Source organism: Coturnix japonica, chromosome 4 (genome assembly GCF_054131305.1).
Source record: "Coturnix japonica strain WE chromosome 4, WE-NBRP24, whole genome shotgun sequence".
In the NCBI taxonomy this organism is placed as follows: Eukaryota; Metazoa; Chordata; class Aves; order Galliformes; family Phasianidae; genus Coturnix; species Coturnix japonica.
In genome coordinates, this window is record NC_140666.1 from 68,212,505 (window position 1) to 68,235,687 (window position 23,183).

Genomic DNA, 23,183 nt, shown 5'->3' on the forward strand with positions numbered 1-23,183 from the left:
GCCGCGCCCACGGCACGGCGCGATTGGTTGAGAGGGGTGGGGGGCGGGGCCTGTGCCGGTAGGGCCAGCCCTAAGGGCGGAGCTGCAATGGGGACGCTGGTAATGGGGGCAGAGCATTAACGTGAGAGCGTTGAACACTCGGGGAAGGGACGAAGCGTTCATGGCTTACACTGCATCCTGCACTGAGAACGAATTGCCTCCTCAGAGGTCACATACTGAGACGAGGTAGAGCAAAGACCCAGCTTAATACCAACAGCTTCACATAACGCTTCTGAAAGGAATTCGCATCTTGAGAACTGCACCGAAGCGTTTCAGCTGTGTGTTGTCCTTGTATATCCCGTACTGTCAGCAGGACAGAGCAGGGACAAAGGAGGACCCCAGGTGGCAGGAAGCAGCAGCTGCAGGTTATATAACTGCTTCAAGTCACGTTAAGCTCAGTTTGCTTTACGCACAATAATACCCAAGTCAAGGGCCCTAAGTGGAAATGTATGTAAGAGGAGCCTGGAGTCTCCCTCCTGCTGAAGTACAATCACAGTGGGACGGAATTAGCAGTACAACCTAATACACTATTTGGAAACTCATAGAGTGGCCTGGGTTGAAAGGGACCACAGTGATCATTGAGCTTCAACACCCTGCTATGTGCAGGGTCACCAACCAGCAGCCCAGGCTGCCCAGAGCCACATCCAGCCTGGCCTTGAATGCCTCCAGGGATGGGGCATCCACAGCCTCCTTGGGCAACCTGTTCCTAGACCCTTTACCGACTGGAAAAAAGCATCTAGTAAATAAAACATGATTATTTTATACATTTTATCTTTCCATGCTGTCTCTGAAGGTACAGTCAAAGACACCCACATACGTTCAATTTCATAACATAATACCTTATGAAAGCTGAGATGAAAAGAGAAAACAGCGAGATCAGTCACATGCCCCTGCAGCAGGACCTGTTCTAGCACATTTCTTTCATAGTTTGAAGCATTGATTGCAACTAAGAAACGTGTTCCACATTTTTCTAAGCTAATCAGATGAAGGGGATTAGAATAACGCAAAGTTTCAAGGACAAATCAAGTGTAGCTTTAGCTTCCAAATTCTAACTGCAGAGTAGAAACACTACACAGCTCACGGTCACTGCTTCTTTTAGTCATTCTGAAGTAATAATCCAACTGTTGATGTACAATTGATACACATTATATTTGCATACAGCATGATATCTGGACATTATGAGGTACAAAAGTACCAGCATTACATTACATAAGCTACTCAAAGGAACAGAGTGTTTAAACTTGAGGTTTTATGAATGTCTCTGTAAAGATTTCTAATGGGGAGAATGTTTCTAAACCCCAAGAAAAAACATTCCAGTATGTACACAAACTTTGAATATTACACATAGATGACATATAGTCTGATCTGGTACTACAAGTCGTGCTTTGGAGTTTGACTTTATGAAAAATGCCCTGATTCTGCTTTTTAATTGGTAAAAAAAAAAAAAAAAAAAAAAAAGAGGAAGCTTTTATGAGTACTATTTTCCTTCATCATGCATGAATAAACTGCTCATATTACAAGGTATCTGTAGAGTCAGACTATGGAAAATAACAAGTAATGTGGCAAGCTAATGTTATGTTTTGTACAGGCTGTGGAAAGGCAAACCTGTGTCTGGACATGAGTCAGAGCTAGCACCAGAGCATGCTGCAGAGAAGTGAGCAGACTTTGTACCACCATGCAGCACTGGTGCCACTACCTGATGAAGGCTGTGAGAAGAGAGAGAGAAGGCTGCTGGCATTTGCAGATGAAAACTACTGTCAGCACAGGGAATAGAAATTACAATCAACTTTTCTCCCTTCACAGAAACTGTGTTATGGTAATCGTGATTAAAAAACTTCCATGCTGCATTCACATAAATGTCATATAACAGTAGCTACTCAGAGGTGCCTGATGTACTTTGTAAAAACACTGCAGCATCTAATAACTTGTTACAGTCTGTAAGAATCACAGTTTTCACCAATACTGTGTCAGTCATCTTCAAATTGTCCTAAAACTGCATTTGTTTAAGAATGTAATGTGGAATAACAGAAGATAGAAGTGAAAAGTGTGCATACATTCAAACACAGTTTTTGCATGTCTCCTAATTAAGTATAGTCTCATTTCTATTTTGGAAAGAAAAAAAAGAAGAAAAGAAGGCCAAGTTTGTTACTGTAATAGCAACTGAACTCCAAAATGCAGCATGTATCAACAGATTATCCTCACTACCACATTATTTTGCTGTGTCATCAAAAAAACGTGGAAGTTTGCTGCAACTCCTTGCTTATGTCTGCTCCAAGGAGCTATTAAGAGAGGAAAGGAGTCCTAGCTTAACACTGAAGAAAAGGATAGATCCATTAAGCAATGACACAGTACAACACATGATATGTTTAATAAAACTAAGTAGATTATTGCCAAAGCAAGTTCCCATTTTTGCTTTCATACATACAAAACAGATACCTGGCTCAAGAGGATTCCAGTTTATTAAAATATATGCAACTTCTCTCTCACAGCAATGATAAACAAAAGAGTTGCCAACTATTACGCAGATGTTCAAAGTGTTACAAAGCATGGGAACTCCTCATTCTTAAGCAGTGTATCCTTTTTGGCTGCCACTTCAGTTTCAAACAACAAACCTTTCTTGCTGGTCCCCACGATACGTTATTTTCTTATTCTGTTTGTTTAAAATATTTAGGGGTGCTCATATGAAAGTGGTGAATACTCTCATCATAATTATGTCCATCTTTATAAGATCCAAACCTAAGAAAAATATTCCATGAGGCAAAAACATTACAACAAAATTTAACTCATGCAATTAAATCATACAATTCTATAGCATAGTTAATATTTCTTCTTAATGATCTAGACAGTTTATTTTAGAAACAGGCTTCTATCCATCTTACATATAAATCATTACCTAAGTCAGCTACCTACTTAGAGGTCTTTAAGGATGGAGACATTTAATTACACTGATTGGATTAATGCCATGGGCGCTCTATAAATGGACCATGGTGTGAGATACTTCTATCCAGTAAAATCCTATGCTCTAAGTTTTTTCCACTGACTTCAGTTGGGATAGTATTTCACCCTCCACTGTATACAAATACCGAGTTCTACTGTTAATACTCCATATATGTTAATATCTACTGTTAATATTGCAGATATGAAATTATGTTGAAACCTTTTCATGTTCTGTTTAAGTCCCAAGAGTTTGATTATTGCCTACAAGGTTGATGGATCTGCAGAAGTGAAATATAATACTTACACAAAATAGAGATGCTAAATAAATAACAATGCCAGAGGGAAAAGATAGAAAGAAAGAAAGAAAGAAAGAAAGAAAGAAAGAAAGAAAGAAAGAAAGAAAGAAAGAAAGAAAGAAAGAAAGAAAGAAAGAAAGAAAGAAAGAAAGAAAGAAAGAAAGAAAGAAAGAAAGAAAGAAAGAAAGAAAGAAAGAAAGAAAGAAAGAAAGAAAGAAAGAAAGAAAGAAAGAAAGAAAGAAAGAAAGAAAGAAAGAAAGAAAGAAAGAAAGAAAGAAAGAAAGAAAGAAAGAAAGAAAAAGAAAGAAAGAAAAGAAAGAGCAATCAAGAAATAATTTCTCATGTTAAATTCTTGTCCTTTTTGTCTCCTGACACATGTAACGAACTGCATCAGATATCTTCTTTGACATTTGCTCAATTACATAAAGTATTTTAAAATACTTATTAAAAGAGCATTTAACACAGATATCATATTTTGTGTCCTATATAATTGTGCATTAAGATCCTGATCCTCAGACTGCTGAGAAACATGAGAGATTTGTTGTCTATTAAATGACTTACCACATCACTTGGCAATCATCCCTATCAAATAATCTCAGAGGTTAATCATCTGGGTGAAATAACCATTACCTTCAGTTTATGGTGCAACACGGCAGACTGATTTTCCAAGGCACATGCCAAGTCAGTAAAAAAAAGTTGAATCAGAATTCCGAATTTATTGCCTCCTTACCTTCTGTTTGATTTGGTACCGACCACCTTAAGAACTAGCTTGTTCCTAGACATCGCGTATATCATCTCCTTAATGTTTTATGAGATATACTGACCTGGGATTGAAATGGATGTCCTCAGGAACTTGGCTGGGATCAATGACAATTCTGTCATTGTCAACATAGTTATCTAAGTCATCTGGGATTCTAAATTTGGCCATTTGGACTTCTGAGTCACTTAAACCAGCGTGAGATATGCGGGCATAGCCCAACCTATCAGATACAAGAAGAGTTAGCTTGAAGAAGTAACTGAAGGCAGCTTCATCACACTCTTAATTGATGTCTCTTTTTTTTTCCTCCAAGGAGTTATTTTTTTAACCTACCAATAAAACTTTTCATTTCTCTGACTGTCACCTTCAAAGATATTGCAGTGCACTGTGAACATGAGCATCATCACTCAATGTCACAATCAGAAAAACTGAGAAATGAACTTGTGCTTGACAAGAAAAAATAAATCCTAGATCTCGAAACTTCATTTGGGCTTAAAGTTACAGTTTTAGGATGTGCATACATGTATAAGCTCACCAATGACACCAAAGAGATTCTGAAATTCAACAAAGGAACTCAAGTATCAGTGGCAAGAATAACTACAAAAATGAGATTGCAAATGGCGGGGTATTTTTACTCAGTATAGTTATTTATGAGAGGTATCTAGTTTACTGGGTATGCTCTTCTTACCACTGCAGAATTTGCAGTTATTTTGGAATAACCTGGATTTCATTCTGATATAAACGTCAGCAAGAGGATGATTTACAAGAAATTTGGTATTTGAAAATATGGAGTGCATACATCCCTGGCAAAGTACTTGAACATGAGCTTTACAGTCAAAATTTCCACTAAATCCAGCATAAAGCTTGGCTGGATGAGATCAGCATTTTATTTGAACATACCCTACAATCATAGTTCATAATTTGTATCTTCTGTGTCACATACAAATTAGGGCTTAACCTTCACATTTTAGAATGAAGCTGCAAAGCCAGAGCTTGGATCCTGGAAAAAAGTATTCTTACATTAACAAAACAGATTTGATCTGATGGTTGTTGACATAGAAGGATGAAACTCTTAACATTGTCTTTGCCATTTCTATTTAGAAATACACCAGTTCTTCTCAAGTTTGATTACTTCATGACATACTTAACTGCTTATATACATCTCTTATGGAATGTAAAAATCTCACAATTAGCTACAGAAAACTGCAGTATGTATTGTCATAAGCTGAATTTAACATACCCCTTCTTTAACGTACCTTATTACTCCACGGTACATAATATAGCTACACCACCTGTCACGATCGGTACTGTCAATATCCTATGAGCAAGAGAAAAGAAAAATATCAAACAAGGCAAGCTTTCCTTACAGCTAGGCTTCAAATCAGTAACAGAACCAATGTAACCAGTGCATAAACCTGCTGCAGAAAAATGTTTTACCTAAACACAATAGCAAGGTAGAAAGGGAAAAAACCCACAGCGTCTGACAAATCAGATGTTTTGACAAACAGAATGCAAAACTCAAATTTAAAACAAAATAATCATTTAATTTAACACTGGAAGGGACCTATGGAGCTCACCCACTCCCACCGCTATGCACAAAGTAACCGCGAGCAGGTTGCTCAGTGATTCCACAGCCACGTTTTTAATATCTGCAGGGATGGAGGTTTCACAAACACTCTGGGCCCCTCTTCTAAGTCTTGAAAACCCTCATTGCAACTAACTATTGGCATTTCCCTTGTGGCAACTAATGTACACTGCCTCTTGTTTCACTCCATCTTCTCTATACATTTCATTGAGTAGCTGAAGACTCTGAAAATGTATATATCTCTTTGAATGTCTATTTCTAAGTTACTCATTTACAATCTCGAATTTAATGTTTCAAATATATATTATCTCTAACACTTAAAGAAAGCACTGGGTTTACATTACCTGGACATTACCGTTTTCTATTAATTCAGTATAATCTCTGGATCCAGGAGCTGAAGTGATATATCCTAGAAATACAACTTGCTTAGAGCTTGTCTTCAACAACTTTGAAACAGCTATGGCCTGAAGTTTTCTGTCCAAGTCCTCTCTAAAAGAAGTAGAAAGTAATTTAATATACATTTATTTTAGCTCATTTCCTTTCTGCTATATCGTAATAAAACAGAAATGAGGCTGATGCTTTTTTATTCCTCACTATGAGAGGCTACGAAAGTCTATAGAAAGCATGCAGATTCAAAATGGCCACTATGTTGAATAAAAGCCAGATGGTAGCAGTAGATGTAATCAGGGTTCTCTTCCCAATCATTATTTGAGCAACAAATTTCTACACCAGAAGTTTTGGTTTTAATACCTATCTCATTGCTAGGCGATGCAAGTGTAATTGCTTCTGGTTATCTGAGGCTTTGTCTCTGCCTGCACTTGAAATTTAATTGAGCTACCACAGACAGTCTGGTGCATAACAGGGACTTCACATGCCAACAAAACCTTTTACTTTTATGATGGACAAATCATAGCAAAAAGTAGTCTTAAAGTCTGAGTCACATGGTTTACGAAATGTAATTTAAGACCTATGTCATCCCATGAGCATTTACAACATTTGCCAAGTATTTTCCACCTTTTTAACGGATTTACACAATAGTTCCAACATGACCAAAAGTAATAGTGTAAGTATAGCCTGGTAAATACTGCCTTGGAAAGCAGCCCTAGTCCTTGTCATAATATCCAAGGCGTTTCTCTTTCACTGATTCTTCATATTAATCACTTTAAACAGTTGGTAGACTGGTCTACACACCATTGATTTTAGAATGTGATTTTGGAATTTGTAATCCCAAAATAAGATAAGGATTGAAATGCTGCTGTGCTTTCTGAATAGTAGTAATTCTGACTGAAGAAAATGCATTAGGGAGAAAGAGCAGATAGAGAGACTATTTAAATAGAAGCCTGACCTAGATATATGAAAAGTTGCCAGCTCACTCAACAGCTCCTTCAAGAAATACACTCTCAAGAAGATGGGTTCCTTTAAAAGATACCATTATAGAAGTAGTTGTCCAGTCTCTTAGTTTATGCCATCCTAATCAGCAATAATTGATTTTAAAAAAAAGCAGTTGTGCCTGCCATTAATTATAAAATTCACTAATCTCAAAACACAATCTAATTTGTACTTGTGCCCCATGTGTCTCCCCCTATTATTCCTCTTCATCTTTGTCTCAGGTCTCTGTAGGGAAGGAATACAGAGCTATTTTCTTCTATTTTCACACTTTCTCAGAGAGACGATCATCTTTGTGAGACATAGAATGGGATTTCTTTTTAGACTTCAGACCAGGAGCAGTTTCTGACATACATGGTTTGTAAAAGGGAAACCTGTAAACATGCTTGCAGCACAGCTTCTACAATGGAGAAAGGAACAGTGGGAGTTCCTGCTGCTTTCTGAGTGGCTTTTTTTGTGTCGTATAGTCTGTATCTAATTCATAAACCTGTGTTTTCAAAATTTAAAACAATATGAAAATAACAACAAATGAATCTTAGATATTGCCACAAATAGAAAATAGAACTGCATGGAGCATCACAAAAATATCCCTCAATAATATTCATCACATTCAGTAACTCAGACATCGCTTTAAAGAACTGAAAGATACACCCTAATCTTCTTCATCACATATAATCACACATAATTCTTTATTTCAGAACCCGAAGATCAGGTTTCATACATAAAGATATGGAGTGGATTTTTTTTTTTTTTTCTGCTTTGACAACTGTTCTTTCTTAGAGAACTGTTACTTATTATTTTAATAAGTGTCTGATATCCATTAATGCTATCTGTAACTACCTGCACTGGTTGTGGAATATAATAGATCTATACCACATGCAGAAAGTCAGAAAGATGCTCTCCTGCACTGAGATGTACTTGTAGCCCTATTACCTGGTTTGCAGAACAGTATTTTTGTCATATATCTACTGGCTTGGGTATTAGGCTTAGCCAACATTTGGATGCAATATTTGTCCCTTAAAGAATAATGCTTCAAAATGTTTAACTACTGGCTATGTCTCAGTATTTCCAATATCATAGCAGAAGATTTTAAAGAGTATAAAAGAAGCCCCCAAATTTCATTAACAACAATTACGGTTAACTTTGCAGAATATGCAAAACAAGAAATAAATAGAATACACACTCTTCATTTCCAAAGTGAGCAACAACAAAATCAACCAGTCTCCCTGTGAAGTTGACAGTCATGGAGATGGCAGGTGCAATCTCTCCCTCTGGAGAAGGGAGAAGGTGATGGGTAGATTTTACAATTGGATACCTTGACAGTGCCATAATCCTACAGGAAAAGATGAAAATAGTTAAATTTTCTAGTTTGCAAGCATCACTAATCTGAACAAAGCAGATAAATGCAACCAGAAGTCACCATTCCTAGTGGGTATTTCTGAACTTAGATGTTTTTCTCTAAAACATAACTTAAGTACAAGTCTAAAAACATATTATTAAATTCATTCCCAATCATAGAATCATAGAATTACCCAGGTTGGAAAAGACCTTGAGGATCATCAAGTCCAACTGCAGCCTAACCAGTACCCTAACTCTAAAAGCCCTCCACTAAATCATATCCCTGAGCACCACATCCAAACGGCTCTTAAACACATCCAGGGAATGGCGATTCAGCCACCTCCCTGGGGAGCCTATTCCAGTACCTAACTACCCTTTCTGCAAAGAAGTTCTTCCTAATATCCAACCTAAACTTGCCCTGGTGCAACTTGAGGCCATAATATCCTAAATCCTAAGAGAAAGAGAATGACCAATCCTAAATAAAATGGTGACAAAGGTGTATGAATAGTTCATACAGAAAGAAGAAGAAAATATATTGATAAGCTCAGACATCTTTACAGATGGACTCTGATTGGAAAGGAATGTTGCTTTGGTATCTTGGAGGAACACGTATTCAAGCCCAGACAACCCAAGGACATACATCCATCTACATTTTCCAACTCCTATCGCATTTTTAAGTCTGAAATTTTTAAGTCTGAAAGTTCTCAGAGTCAATGAGAAAGGCTGATCCGATTTATTATTTGGAATATCATACTTCCAAATACATATATTAAGGGGCAGGATGCCATTCTCTGCATCACCAATACTGAAGTAGCTTGCAGGCACAGGCATCAAGAATGGGTTGCTGTTAACACAGAGGCAACTTCAACTGCATTGCATTGTAATGCTAGTGACTCAGCATGTCAAGCTCCAGCAAGCGATTGTGGTGATAGTTATTCCAGTTATTCTTTGTCTGTGTTTTACTGGGGTATTTTCACCTATTTACTTTCCCTGTGCATGTAAAGATGACTCACCCCCAAGTGTGATCTCTTGTACTTGGACCAAAATCTGTGTAAAACCCTAGCCTTTCTCCTAGCCACATTGTTGGATCGTTGTTCCCAATGAATGGTTTAGAGGCATCACTTTCCAGAACAGTGATAAAATCTGCACCTAAAATGGGAAAGAAAGAATTAGTAACTGTGATCTATAAATGTGATTTATGTGATTACAGAACGCGGTTATTTTACTTTTGATTACACATGGATGGACACAAGTCCATCAGGGCCAGTCCTACGCTTGTAACAAACTGATGCCCAAACTTTTGGTCACCACAGGCTACAAAGACTCTGGTGGAGACACACTTGTACCTGGATGCCATAGCTCCTCCCTGCCATATATACTGACTCACATTAGACTGTGCTGTATAGTTGGCCTGCACATACACAATGTGATGCACTTCAAAAGCATAAGGCATTGATCGTATACACAGATTAATAGCACAGCATCAAGTCTACTGCTTTCAACTTAACCGACATGTGCTTGCTACACAGTACATCTGCACTTACCTCATCTACCAAACCCAGTTCCTCTCCAAAGGGCCTCATACAAGAGGCAGTGGACTGCTGCTACCCAAATAACTCATTAGCCTACAGCAATTTGCATCCACTAACAAGCATAGTGACAGAAGGGTTCCCAACCCCAGTTCCCACAGAAACCTCCCTTTCTAGGGCACCATGGGCCTGCTATGTTTGCATATTGAGTAATTTTGTCACATAACAGGCCCTCCTACAGTTTTGGCTACAACAAACAGGAAGAGCTACCTGGTTCCTAAGGGAAGTAACAGCTAGGAAAAACCTGCCCATGCTCAAAGGAAAGTTATTTATTATTTCATTTATGCAAAGGCTTTTTCTATAGATAAGAGACTTTTCAGCAATATAAAATAAAATAAATGATACTGATGATCACAAACTGTTTTGTCCAACCAAAAACCCCTTTTATATCTAAGGAAAAACAACTACCTCTGCAAATAGATTTTTAACTGAAGTGGTTGTACTGGAGCAGCACACAGATTCCAGAGGAAGACAACAGATCTTGTGTTAAAGCAAGAAGAGACTTAGTTAGTTAGCAGATGTTCCTGCTTCTCTCTCTTTCTTCGTATGAAGCCTCTCAAATATAAATTAAGCAGGGGAAAAAAGCTACCTGTCTGATTAAGTAAAGCAGCGGATCCTTCCAAATTGGACCAGCCTTCATTGTCATATGCAAATCTAAAAGGCCAGATCATAGCAGAAAAATCTCTTTTTGGAACCTGAAGAATAAGATAGAAAGAAGGCACATTCAATTTGACTCCTACATACTATACGTTTGCATTCAACAACTTCAGGTACACGGTGCTGTAAAAGACACCCAGTGCAGATAATTTAACCAATATATTTTCCTAAAAAAGCTGTCAGAAGTACAAAAGTCTTTAGGTATTTTTAGAAGAATGTGCAGGATTATCTGGAAGCAAAATGTCACTCTAGTTCAAATGAATTTGCAACAGTAATAGTAAATAGATGAACACGTAAAAGACAAAGAGTGTTTTTTATCTTTCTAAGAGGAAGTACCTATTTTTTGTACCACACCTCTCAACGAGTTCTAAAAAGAAAGCCAACTGTATATGCACATGTACAGATTCTTCCTACTCAGTTCTCATATTTCTTGCATCTTTTCCCTCATTTACCATCAGTGTTCCCTCTAGGATAAAATTCACCAACCAGGGAAACATGTCAAGAGCAAGTTTTGAATGGCTACGTCAGGATGTTATCAAAAGGAAACAAGTTCAAGTCATAATTGCAACCGCTTGTATCAGAAGTTTAAATTTACAAGAGTAATCAGTTAAGCCATAGATTTATATATGTACTGATGTAACGATTTCAGTATTTACAAACAAACCCGAGTTATCAGAGGCACATTTCACTGTATGTTTGAATGTCACCATTTTCATACACATGCTACTCACCCCTCGGCCCAACTTCTTCTCATAGGTTCTATAGCGTAGACCCAGTCCTAGCAACCCAACACCAACAAACAGCCACAATACTTGAAACAGAGAAACACAGAAAAGCTGTTTTTAAATCAGGAAATAATGCTACTAGAGTTAAACAGATTTGGGTATGCTGCCATTCTAAGGTCTGCTACACACACAGTGGGGAATTAATGTATTTATATTCCCACATTCACCAGGGATAACACCACTTCAAAGCTGTGTATTTAAGAAAATCTGTATGCATACAGATCTTTCAATCTTACAGTGTATGAAGCTGCTTAATATTTACGTATATGTGTCAGGAGCACATTCTTTCCTCTGACATCATCTTCCACAATAAAATATGTGCAAATCTTACATAAAGTTGTTCCAGAAACTTGCATAAAATAATTACATGTAATTAGATACAGAGAGGCATCCTCATCTACCAAAATGAAACCACAAATGATGCCAAATCCATGTTTACATTTTCTTTTGTCCCCTATTTGGTATTTTGGTCACCATTTAATATATTCCAAGAGGTAGTACAGCCTCTCTCACCACCATGATCGCAGTGTTAGCTCCTAGGTTAGTATATATCTTCATCAAAACTGGAGCTGGGCAATACTTGCAATATCAACTACAGGCCTGGCTCTAGAACTAGCACCAAAAAACACTTCTGAAACTTCTGAGCAAAACACTGCACTGCTTTATGCTTTGTCCTCGAATAACACATGAGTCATGGAAGTGACAAAATAAAATCATACTTACATAGTTTAATGCATTCTGTAGTCTTTTTAAAAAATGGCTTTTGGTTGCTTTTCACTTCAAAGATTGAGTTCAGGTCTTTCTTGGATCCTATTAGAAAGTCTAGCCCAGTGCATAACACAATAAATCCTGTAAAAACAGGTTATTAGCTTTTTTGTAGAGCTCTCACTTACTAAACATTGCTCATGTATGCATCATTCATAAACTTCCAGCTGCTGTGTGACAGTCAAACTTACAAATCCAACAGCAAAGACAATTCATTCAGAGCACAAACAGATAAATGCCATAGCAAATGCAGTAATGAAGCAACATGAGATTAATTAAAGGAGAATATCCTACTTATCATTGTCAGAGTAGTCGCCTTACCTATGCCTGCAAGGTCTTGTAGGCATACTGCAAAGCAGTAATAGTTTTAATTTACAGTGATGACACAAGAATCGCTCCCCTTAAAATCATTTTGTGACATTAAGTACGACACTGATAAGTATTTCAAAATAATTATTTCAAAACAGTAATACTGCAGTGAGAAAGATTATTTGAAACTCCACTGAATACCCATTCCACTAAAAAATAAAGGCACAAAAACCATGACACTTAAAGCTGTAACATTTGTTGTCTGGTATTTTTCCAGATACATTGCAGCTAAGTTTTAATACATGTGAATCAGAGGGGTGAACAAACAAATGGGACTTGAAAGACAGACAACACTCTGCAAAGCCTGTTAAGCCTGCTGACAACTAAGAACAGACTTAAAGCTAACAAAATACTTAGCCAAAGCCCCTTTCATATCATGAACTCTGTCTTCACTACAGTGAGCTCCAAAATACAGATCATTTGGGGGTTTTTCAGGAGGAGATCAAAGGGCTGCTGACACTGATGCAGCTCAGAACTGTTCTCATTCTTCCCTTGCAACCCACCAAGATCACAGCATCACCACATAACATTTTGGTCCCCAGCATTAGACTGCACTGGGTGCAAACTGCAAGCTTCAGAGCCTGTCTCATTATTCACTATGGAAACACAAAGATATTTTAACTCAACTGGTACCATCAGGTACCACTGTAGAGCATTCTATTCATCAATGAAATATTTGTTCAAAGCCATGTTTTCCCTTCCTCTGTTCGTGCATCGGCAGGGAGTACAAGATAGAACAAAAATTCTCAGCCCTTTGATCTGGAGCAAAGCAATTTCAATGGATCTCTCCACTTCTGTGTATCTTAACCTCTACTTCCAGAGCTCCTGAAGCACATTCTGCCAGTATACTCAAGCAAAGACTGACCTGTGTAGCACTGCAGCATTGTTGCAGGGTCAAAGAGGTCTGTATAGGTTGGATTCTGTATGCTAAATACTTCCAGGCTTCCACTAACTGCCACAACTCGCTCAACAGTTAGTTCAGAACCAGCGTGAGCAGACTGCAGCAGGACGAGAAGTAGCATCTAACTGCTGCAATGTGTTTTCCTTTGGATAGGGAGTGCAGATTAAAATTACAAGCTCTTATCTCATCCCTTAGGAGCTGAAGCATCCCATTATCCATAAAGAAAATGTGGGAGCACAATGAACAGGGTAAGAGTTCTGATGGTGGAAGCACATGTCCTCAGTACCTTTGTGTAGCAGTTAATTAACTGCAGAATTCATGTTTTATTTCACAGTTATAGCCGAAGATAAAATAACTGTTACTCATAATTTTCTTATAGGTTCTACATGCTACGTTATGTATAAAAGTTGGCAAACGAGGAAGATGGGTGTAGTGTAATGCACAAGTGGGTACATACAAAACCTTTCTCACAGGGAATGCACTTCAAAGCCATTAAAGTTGATGGGCAACCAGAGATTTGACCCTCTAGCATTACATTACATCACAGTGAAGTAGCACAGAAGTTTTGAATATAATGATCTTACTTTCATTGTCACTTTCCCCAGTGCTGTTCCCTACCCGAAATACGGCAAGATAAAGGCAGGATATTGGACAGGAGGAGAAAGCAAGAAATAGCGCTTGCACCTGAAAGAAACCAGAATAAAAAAAAAGCAGTTTGCCAGAAAGCCAGGATGTAAAGGAAGCACAGCAATAAATACATAGCCTCATAATATCATTTGTATGGCTTTGATAAGCAATGGAATGGTGTCAGAAAGCCAAAAATTGCATTCTCACATTGAATAAGCTCATGTAGTGCCATCAGCTGACACAGGTAAAGTTCACAAGTTTCTTTTTGCCAGAAAGAAAGTTAAGACCATTTCTGTGTTTCTATTGAATGATCCTGCCAGGTGAATCAATCACAAGAGTACTTCCAAGGAAGGGATAGAAGGGGATTTTATATAAAGCTTTTCTTTTCTCAAACCATTACTCAAAAAAAGCATTTAATACTTCCCTACTACATGCTTTCTTCCTATAACCCCAAAAAATACAACTAAATGAACTGAGGTAACAGTTTCTAGAGGTCCCTTGGACTGCTTACAGAATAAAGCAAACTACAGCAAATGTAATGGAACCCTTCCCATAATATAACGAACCAAAATCCTGAGTGACTGCTGAAATATGTGAAGTACTACAAACAAACTAAGACACTGGACTGGAGGAAAGTGGTTGAAAGGTATTTCTGAAATCTGAAACCACTGAAGCAACAAGTCAAGCGTGGCATCCATTAATCCTTTTGAAAGACAACATGGGATAATGTGTCACATTTTCATATGTGCCACACGCTTAGCCAAAGTTAATGTTTAGCACTCCTTAAGTGTTATTAGTGAAATATACTACTGAAACACATCAATATCTACTAAGAGAATTATTTCAGATACAAAACTAGAAAGGGTTGTTTTCATTTCCACCTCCCCACCTTAATCAAGGGATCATTTTGCTGAACCCTTTATATTTGTTCACTTTAATTCTTCCTCATTGGCAAATATCTGACAATTCCTTTTCTTCTCCCATCCCTCTCCTGTTTGTCTGCATATTTCTGACACTGCAGGCTTACCAACATTCCTCCAAACATGCTGCTATGTCCACAAAGCATAAGGTACAGTTATGTGGAAATGAAGCTCGGGTCTTAAGTGCAGACCAGCTAGAAGAGCAGGATGCTGCACTTTGGTCCTCAGAGCAGAACTAAATGATGTGCTGTATTATGTTACAGTCCCAGAAAGACTTAATAGCCTTCCTAAGCCACCAAGTTTCCAGCAAGCACATTGTTACCTGAGGTAAACATGTACCTAAAAGAAGATGGGAGCTTTCTCTAGCATAAACTCCTCCAGGTACGAATTTATAAGCTGTACACCATACACAGAAGAATAGCTGAAGAACATAGGTGAACATGGCTGTACTCATGGCTTTTCCAGGATGCAGACAGCCAACAAAGCGTCCAGCCAGTTGAGGCCACACACACATTGTGAAGACGGCAAGAATATTGCCTGCAACAGCAGCGCTCCAGGTCTGTAAGTAAAGGAGACCAGCTGAAGATGCTATACCTGTAAATGGACAGAAAAAAACAAGTCAATCACAGTCAGCTGTGTTATCTGCCGTCTTCTTTAGAACATTCTTACTAGGATGGAAAAAACAAGATCTGGGAAATATAACTGTGCTTTGCAGTCATTAGAACTGCATCACTAGAAGGACATCTCAGTTTTCCCAGCATCTCATTCTCTTACAGGTTTCTTATCGATCTGAAAGAGTGCAGCAAAAAGACTGCAGAGAGACATCATCAAGAGTCAAATCTGAGCTGCCTTTCTTACATAAGGCTCTTCCAGAGCAACAGTTATTATGCAGTTAATACATAACAACAGCTTATGCAGTTTTTAAGATATTTATAGGTCTATTTGTTATCTACCAGCTTTGATGTGCTTACCTCAAAAAATCAAATCTCATACATTACAGTCTGTACATACATATGTTTCTTAAAACTAACACCTGCACCAAGAGCTAAATCAGGACAAATGACAGTTTAAGGGTTGCAGACTCTTGTGCCTTTCCTGAGACTGCCCTGATATTTGTTCTTTTATTTTGGCTTCTGTAGTAGTTCTAGAAAAAACTCAGTTCACATTAAATTTCTTCTTCTTATTATTATTATTATTCTATTTTTACTATTTTACTGCCAGGAAATCTTGGCAACTAAGGAAGCAAGCTGTAACCTTGCCTGTAGGTGAGCTACCTATCATGTTACAAGTTACTGCACCTCCTGCAGAATGCAAGGGCTTATAAAGCCACATAAAGCTACCTGTAGCCTTGCACAATGCAGATGATGAGAACTGAGATGCTGCCGGTGAGATCAGAACTTCAACGGGGATTCTGAAGAGAACAGTGCCGCTCTGCAGTTACCTGGAGATTCGGCCTGTAACCCTTAGTCAACTGGTCAGACACGCAAATGCCACAGCCAGTGATAAAGAAGCTCTGATTAACATTAACATTTCTGATATGGGATGTAGAATCCAAGGGCGTACCTAAAGGTAATAAAAACTAAAATCCTGCTCCAGACTTGCTCCTACCTATTAGAAACCAGGCAAATCTGGCAACAGAGGACCAACTCCAAAATGAAAGCATCAGTCCATGAGCCAGACCCAACAGAACTGTACCACTAGTAAGAAAAAGAGAAAAAAGAAATCATACATTATTTTAGAAACATCTGGCACTCAGAAATAAACTTTTAGACATAGAAGCAAGGATGGTTGGAAATATTTCTTAATCCTTTTATTTTAAACAGAGCTCGTCTTAAAGTATCTTTGCTTCACCAACCAGTTGAAAATAAGAGCTGTTCAACACAACGTATAAAACGAGCTGTGTTCAGCAGCACAAGCCTGACACTGATACACTGGGTACAAAAGAAAAAGAGAACTCAAAGAGAGTGAGAGGAAGGAAGCCATCCTGAAAACAACATTCTGGTCAATTCAGAGTTAACAGCATAAGACTAAATTCTTAACACCTAAAATTTCTGCAGAAGCACATCCTTTAATATTGCACATAGATGCTAAATAGCAAAAGAGGGGGAAAAAGCAAGCAGTCTCCAAGGTATAAAATTTCCTATTACCTTATTGATGAAATCAACTGCTAGATTCACTTACTGTCTATTACAGATGCATCTCATTCAGAAGCTCTTCAACTTCAGTCCTAATTATAAAGTAATTTTGCATTCTAGCTGATCAGATGTTATTATTGTGGATGTAAAAATCATTCTTGAACAGGAAAAAAATTATTTGTATAGACGCAGTGTTTGGAAATACGAGAAAACAGGTCAGTACTACTTCACCCCTATTCTTAAGCTGTCTGTGAGAAGTGTCTCGTACAGAGTTTATACTACACAAACATTGATACCATCAGCCTCTTTCTAGCAACCAAGCTCTTTCCAATAATGCGCTAAGTAATGTAACATGTCTGTTCCCTCCTTTTTGGCTGAAACAACTGAAGTTGAAGAAATGTTTCAGTTTCCACAATGACATAGTTTTTTGATTACTGTTTTGTTCAAATAATTAAAAACCAACCAACCAATCACAGGTACTTACCCATATGGATTAGGATCTGGACCTGTATGTGGATGTCCACTTACTGCCCACCTAGAAATTAGTGAGACCTCCCCAAATATCCACACGGTGAGGAACATGAGGCTGCCAAAAGCAATTCCTGACAAAAGCCAATTAGGCTGCGAGACAGTCTCCTTAGCTGTGTTACGAGCAGTGTTCACTCCTTGCTTCCTCTCGTCTTCAACTAGAGTAAGAATGGAAATATAACGGAGCCAAGTGTCAAACAGCAACATAAGAAGGTCATTAAGAAAAAGCCAAGAACAAATTAAACAGCCACAAAAGCCAATTTATCTGATTATTCATGAAAACTGATAGGACAAATAATCCCTAGTACAACTCATGTATCTATCGGGAAAACCTATTGGTCTTAAATGTACAAAAATGCAACCTGTCCATATGATTATTCTTCATTGTATTGGAATGTAAAACATTAAAGTGGCTTTGAAAATCAGCAGAAAAGTTACTGGAATTTGTTCAGAGGATTCTGTTCTCTGAAACTCTAAACTCTGATAAGAACACAACCTGACACTTCCAAAGAAGCCAGAAAAACTCCCTTCCTTCTCCTTTTTCCACACTCATTTAAGGAGAAAGGAGTGCCTTTAATTGCATTGACATATCACTTTGTCATGTAGGAAGAAGAGACTCCCTTCCTCATTTTATGCAGTACATACCCTTTCTAAATTATTATGAAAGTCGAGGCTTAGCTTGAGTTAGAAAACACAACACAAACACACCAAGTGCCAACTTATACCCACTAACACATGGACAAGGTTTTATCTTTCAATTAATTCATTCAGGTTATACTGAGAAGGAAGGAACTTCTGAGGATTTAACATGAGCTGCCCTCGCTAACCAAGCCAGCCTCACTGTCCTCCTTGGTGATACTCCCTTCACATTTTTAAAGCACGATTACCATTTGCCAGCACCAAACAGCAGACTGAATTAGAAAACTTACTATAGTTTGCATGGCTTGTAACACAGATTCCATCTTCTTTTAGGGGGGGAAATGAAAGTACCCCATGGTTTGTAAAGGCTGTATACTTGTGCGCCAGACTGCTTAAAAAATAGTCATACATAGACAGGTATACCTTAGGGCATCTGTATAACTGCTTTCTTTGCTAACACATGCTCACCTGAATAAATTCGCTCTATTGTTGCCACTAGACCAATTGTCAGCATGACGGTATTGGCAGCTTGTGAGCTCCACACTGGGTTCAGTGACGTATACCAGATTCGAAGAACAAGGAGCATCATCTTGCCTAGAATGAAGCCCCATATCCTGATGAACCTGCAAGAATCAGTTTTAGATCACTGACGCATTTGAAAGGGGAGGGGGAAACAATCTTGTTTTCTGAGAGAGAAAACAAAATCTTAAATACATATTTTAAGATAGAGAGATGTCTTTTATAATCCCATCAGTACAGAAAAATACCTTTGCAAATTGTTTCCTGACCACAATGTTACTGTTTGAACCAGCAATGAGGACGAAACACCAGCAGCCAAGATGAACAGTCTAATGGAAGCATTTGGAGCCTGGTATGAAGCTAAGCTCCCTACAAACAAACACACACACGTACAGAGGTGTCACGTACAGAAGTATCTAAGCATACAGACATTCCAGAACTGCGCACTTGCATGAATCAAAATCATACAACTTGATGTCCATCCTTTTTTTTTGTGCACTGCATTGCACAAGGATTAGAAGGCAATTGGTCCTACTGGGTGCAAACAAGACCTGCTTTGGTCCAGCATCTTCCTCCAGAGTCACCAACAGCCTGTTCCACCTTGTTACTGAAACGTATAACTCCCCCCACTTACCCCATTTACTGAAAGAAACACTGCATGTGTCTTTCATTGTGAGTCTATTTGAGTCCATTTGTGCATGGACGTGAACACAGGCTGCACATGCAGTGCACACAGATTTCTTGCTCCATCGTGCTGAATTCTGCAATTCTGCTTCTTCAAACCTTACACCATTTGTGCTAGCCAGGTTAGAGCTAGAGTGGATTTGCCTGTTTACATTAGACACACCTTCAGCTGCTGAGCAAATACACTCAAAATGTAAATATCTAACCTAACATGTAAATCTACTGTATGTGTTGTCTGAAGACAAAGGCTCACAAGGGCACAATTAGAAGGGTTGTTTGTTGGAGTCTTTTTAAAGAGAACACAAAGTAGTGTGACAATATACTGAAATCAGAACAAAAGCTCCAGAGAAAATGAAGCTTCCCGGGAGGATAAAAAACAAAGTGAACAATAATGATAGAGAAGGGAAGGTCTTTCTGCTTAGGAACAAGTCTTTAAAAGTTCTAAATATTCTGAGTTTAGCTAAACATGAAGAACTTCCCAGTTTTTTTTACTGTGAAATTAAAGGCTGGCTATTTCCATTGGAATAGGTTGCAGCATGCATGGGATCTTTCTGAGATCAAACAGGACCTGAGGAAATGGCAGCAAGTCGTACCAGAAGAGGTTTAGATTGGACATAAGGAAAAGCTAGGCAGGAATGAATGGGAGGCTTTACCTGTGTACAGCAATGTTCAGGGTACCCTGGCTGAAGGTGCTTACAGCATCAGCCTCCTCATGCTCTGGAGTCCTCCTATGAGCACCTTCATTAACACATCCTTTCCCCAGCTTATTACTAAAGGTGTTACTTTTTGTTCACAGTTAATACCTTCTTGTCTTCTTCTGTTTTCTACCAGTAAGAAAGGAGAATCATAAGAAAGGTGATTCTCTGGTTATCATCCAAAACTGATAAATAAGGAGCCAGGAACTGTAAGCAAGAGACAGGAAACCACCTATCAGCAGCACTCTCCCTCTTTGCAGGATGGATAACTTCATCTCCTCTGAGTTCTGACAGGTGCTACAGACCCATCAGTAATAACCAGCAGAAAATCAACAAGAACTAAGACTTGCACTGGTTGGCTGAAGAATGAAAGGGAACCCGGCATGTCTTGGGTTAGGGTGGGACATGTGGGATGGGTAGTGAGAAATTCTAGTCTGAATTTATGGCCAAACCCTTTTCTTGTGTAACTGACAGAACATGTGAGTCATTTCTCACCCAGCGTGAGCCTACAACCCCAGCAATACAATGCATGCGTACAGATGCACTTAATGAAGAAAGAAAATCATATATTCCACAATTTCAGAAGCAGATCTATTACAAAGAAGCTTAATTTGTGGCAGATCACGTTAATAATAACCCCAGATCTATCTGCTTTACCGATCTCGGAGTCTTGAGGAAGGTTGTAGCTCACAGCAGTGCGTACTCACCAACCACAGTCAGTCTCAGAAGGGCAAGGATGTACTTATTGTTCACCAGCCTCCAACAGGGACCAATTATCAGGAATATCGGAGATAAGAAAGCAACTGCAAAAACTTCTAAGCCAGTAAGCGCCAGTGTCTGCAGAGGGAAGTAATAGATCATTGGTGGCAGGGCATGGTAGAGGGACCAAGAAATGTAGCCTAAAAAAAGAGGAAAGAGAAAGAAATCGCTGTTATACAAAGTTTGGCTTCCTGGGCTTGACCAGATACGTACCATTTTATACCTCTATGCGCAGAACACTAAATCGTTTGCAAAGCATTTCAGGTAACAGAAGGCTGTTGTTACCTTTAAATAAAGCATTTCTTTACAGAAGTATTTGCCATTTCATGTTAAACGAATTGATCTTCCCAGGAAATAGGATGATAAGAAAACAGCTCCTCTCCCGTGTGACAGCAGACGCCGCTTTGGTCACGAGCGAGGATCGCCCAGGGAAGGGTCAGCCCGCAGAGGGAGCAAACACCGCAATAAGAAACTCGCTACCAGCCAGAGCTCCCCAGTGCCGAGCCCCTTTCTTTCCCCCAGCTTCGAGGAGTCGTTAACCGCCCTCCGGCCCCGCCGCCACCTACCGAGGATGCTCTCCGAGAGAACTGCCCTCCATAGGGGATCCATCCTCCATAGGGGATCCATCCTCCATAGGGGATCCAGCGCCGCTTCGCCCCTCTCTGCCGGCAGCCGAGCTCCGGGATGACGCCCCGCCTCGCGGCTCCCTCCGAGCCACCTGGCGGAGAAAGGCTTCCTGCTGTGCCGTGTCTGGGGAGGAAGAGCACGGACCCCTAAGGCAGGACGGCACCGTGCCGCCTTAATTAGCGATCCATGGTTTATATATATAGACATAAAATTGGAGTTTGTAGCTATGAACTAAGAAGCACTTTTGCATTATCTTAAGTTCTATTAATCATACATTACCCTTGGAAACTGCCAGCTGTATCTTCTTACTTCTATTTGCTACTGCCCCAGCCTATATTAACTTTATGAGATGCATTTGCTTTGTCTTTCCTGTGAAAATCCCAGTCCACGGGAGCAAACTTGAGAAGCTCCAGCACCAGTATTGTGATGGCCGACCTCCCTGGGCAAGGAAGAGTGAGACTCAGAGTTGGGAGGGACCCTTAAAAGCCATCTAAGCCAACACCCATGCAACAAGCAGGCACACCTACAGTGCCATCAGGTGCTCAGAGCCCCATCCAGCCTGACCCCAAGTGCCCCCAGGGACAGAGCATACACCTCTATGGTCAACTTGCACCTGCAATCTGCATAAGTCTTAATGGCCCCCTCTTTTCTCTTCTTCAAGGTCCATATTCCTAAATGCATCCTTTATTTTCCTCATCTGAGTAACCTTCACTTATAGTTGGTGCAGCATTATGCAAGCGGTGACAACATTCCATCTTGCCAAGGCAAGAGGAACATGTGAGATGAGCTCCTTGGCCAGAATAAACCAGAACAGCTGCTTTTGTAGCTGTGCAGCAAGAGGCTGGTGCTCACGGGCCAAGTCCAGACAATAAATACCTGGAACAATTTTGCAATGCTTCAGTAATTATTGTACCTTGCCTTGTGGTTTAGAGGTGGAGATCCAATCAAATTAGGTATGTCTGGGATCACAAACCTGACATGCTTGTGTGACTTCAAGTACTAAATATGTAGTTGATAAATAAATAGGAACCTAATAATGGCAAACCAGCAGAACCACAATAGAGGACTGCACTGAGAGCTTCTTCACATAGAAAGAGCACTGTGAGCGTGCCGTGGGACATACACTAACCTTGCCCCAGAGCTGCTCCACTGATGTACTCAGTACAGCATGCGTTGATTCACTTCAGTATGTGTTAGAAACACCAGTAGTATCAAGTCTGATTGCAGGACACAAGCACCTAGAACTGTTGAAAGCTGCTCATGTTGCAGGGCTTCGCAGTAGAAGTGCATGCACAGCTGTGCAGCTTTGCAGAAGACAAAACTGGTCATTTTGCTGCTTTCTTCACACTGAAGAAGTTTGAGATTTGGGATTTCATGTCTGCTAATTTCCTGCCATTCTTCACTATTAAAAGACAGACCAAGCCAAGAGTAAAATAGAAATTAGTTTAATCCAAGAGTCAGATAATAAGCCAGGACATAAAAACCCCCTATTACACCTTTTTTTTTGTGCAGTGAGGACAGACTTTAGTTTTATTCTTCTTACCTTTGAAAGGCCTCAGGTAGGCAGGGACCTCCAACAAGACACCCTTACCTCCACTGACAGCCCTTAAATGAGGTCTGGGAAGAGGTGGATCCTGGCTGCCCCC

At 39.3% G+C, this 23,183-nt stretch overlaps 1 protein-coding gene across 6 annotated transcripts; it reads right to left on the reverse strand.

The window, feature by feature from the left end:
- Nucleotides 1–2,372: 2,372 nt before the first annotated feature.
- On the reverse strand, nucleotides 2,373–21,810 carry CWH43 (cell wall biogenesis 43 C-terminal homolog). 6 transcript variants are annotated; one of them, XM_085547191.1, is made up of 16 exons: nucleotides 21,477–21,783; nucleotides 20,859–21,050; nucleotides 19,021–19,141; nucleotides 18,722–18,876; nucleotides 17,571–17,772; nucleotides 16,560–16,648; nucleotides 15,291–15,545; nucleotides 12,093–12,218; nucleotides 11,316–11,395; nucleotides 10,517–10,622; nucleotides 9,352–9,487; nucleotides 8,184–8,333; nucleotides 5,959–6,103; nucleotides 5,286–5,347; nucleotides 4,097–4,252; nucleotides 2,373–2,775 (listed from the first exon to the last, which is right to left on the reverse strand). In XM_085547191.1, the coding sequence occupies exons 1-16, from the start codon at nucleotides 21,742–21,744 to the stop codon at nucleotides 2,685–2,687; spliced, it is 2,334 nt and encodes a 777-aa protein (XP_085403317.1). In that variant the 5' UTR covers nucleotides 21,745–21,783; the 3' UTR covers nucleotides 2,373–2,684. The 6 variants fall into 6 exon arrangements, with proteins under 6 accessions (XP_085403317.1, XP_085403318.1, XP_085403319.1 ...); XM_085547192.1 differs by lacking the exon at nucleotides 21,477–21,783 and adding an exon at nucleotides 21,196–21,330; XM_085547193.1 differs by lacking the exon at nucleotides 19,021–19,141 and having other exon boundaries at nucleotides 21,477–21,630.
- Between the last annotated feature and the right edge of the window lie 1,373 nt (nucleotides 21,811–23,183).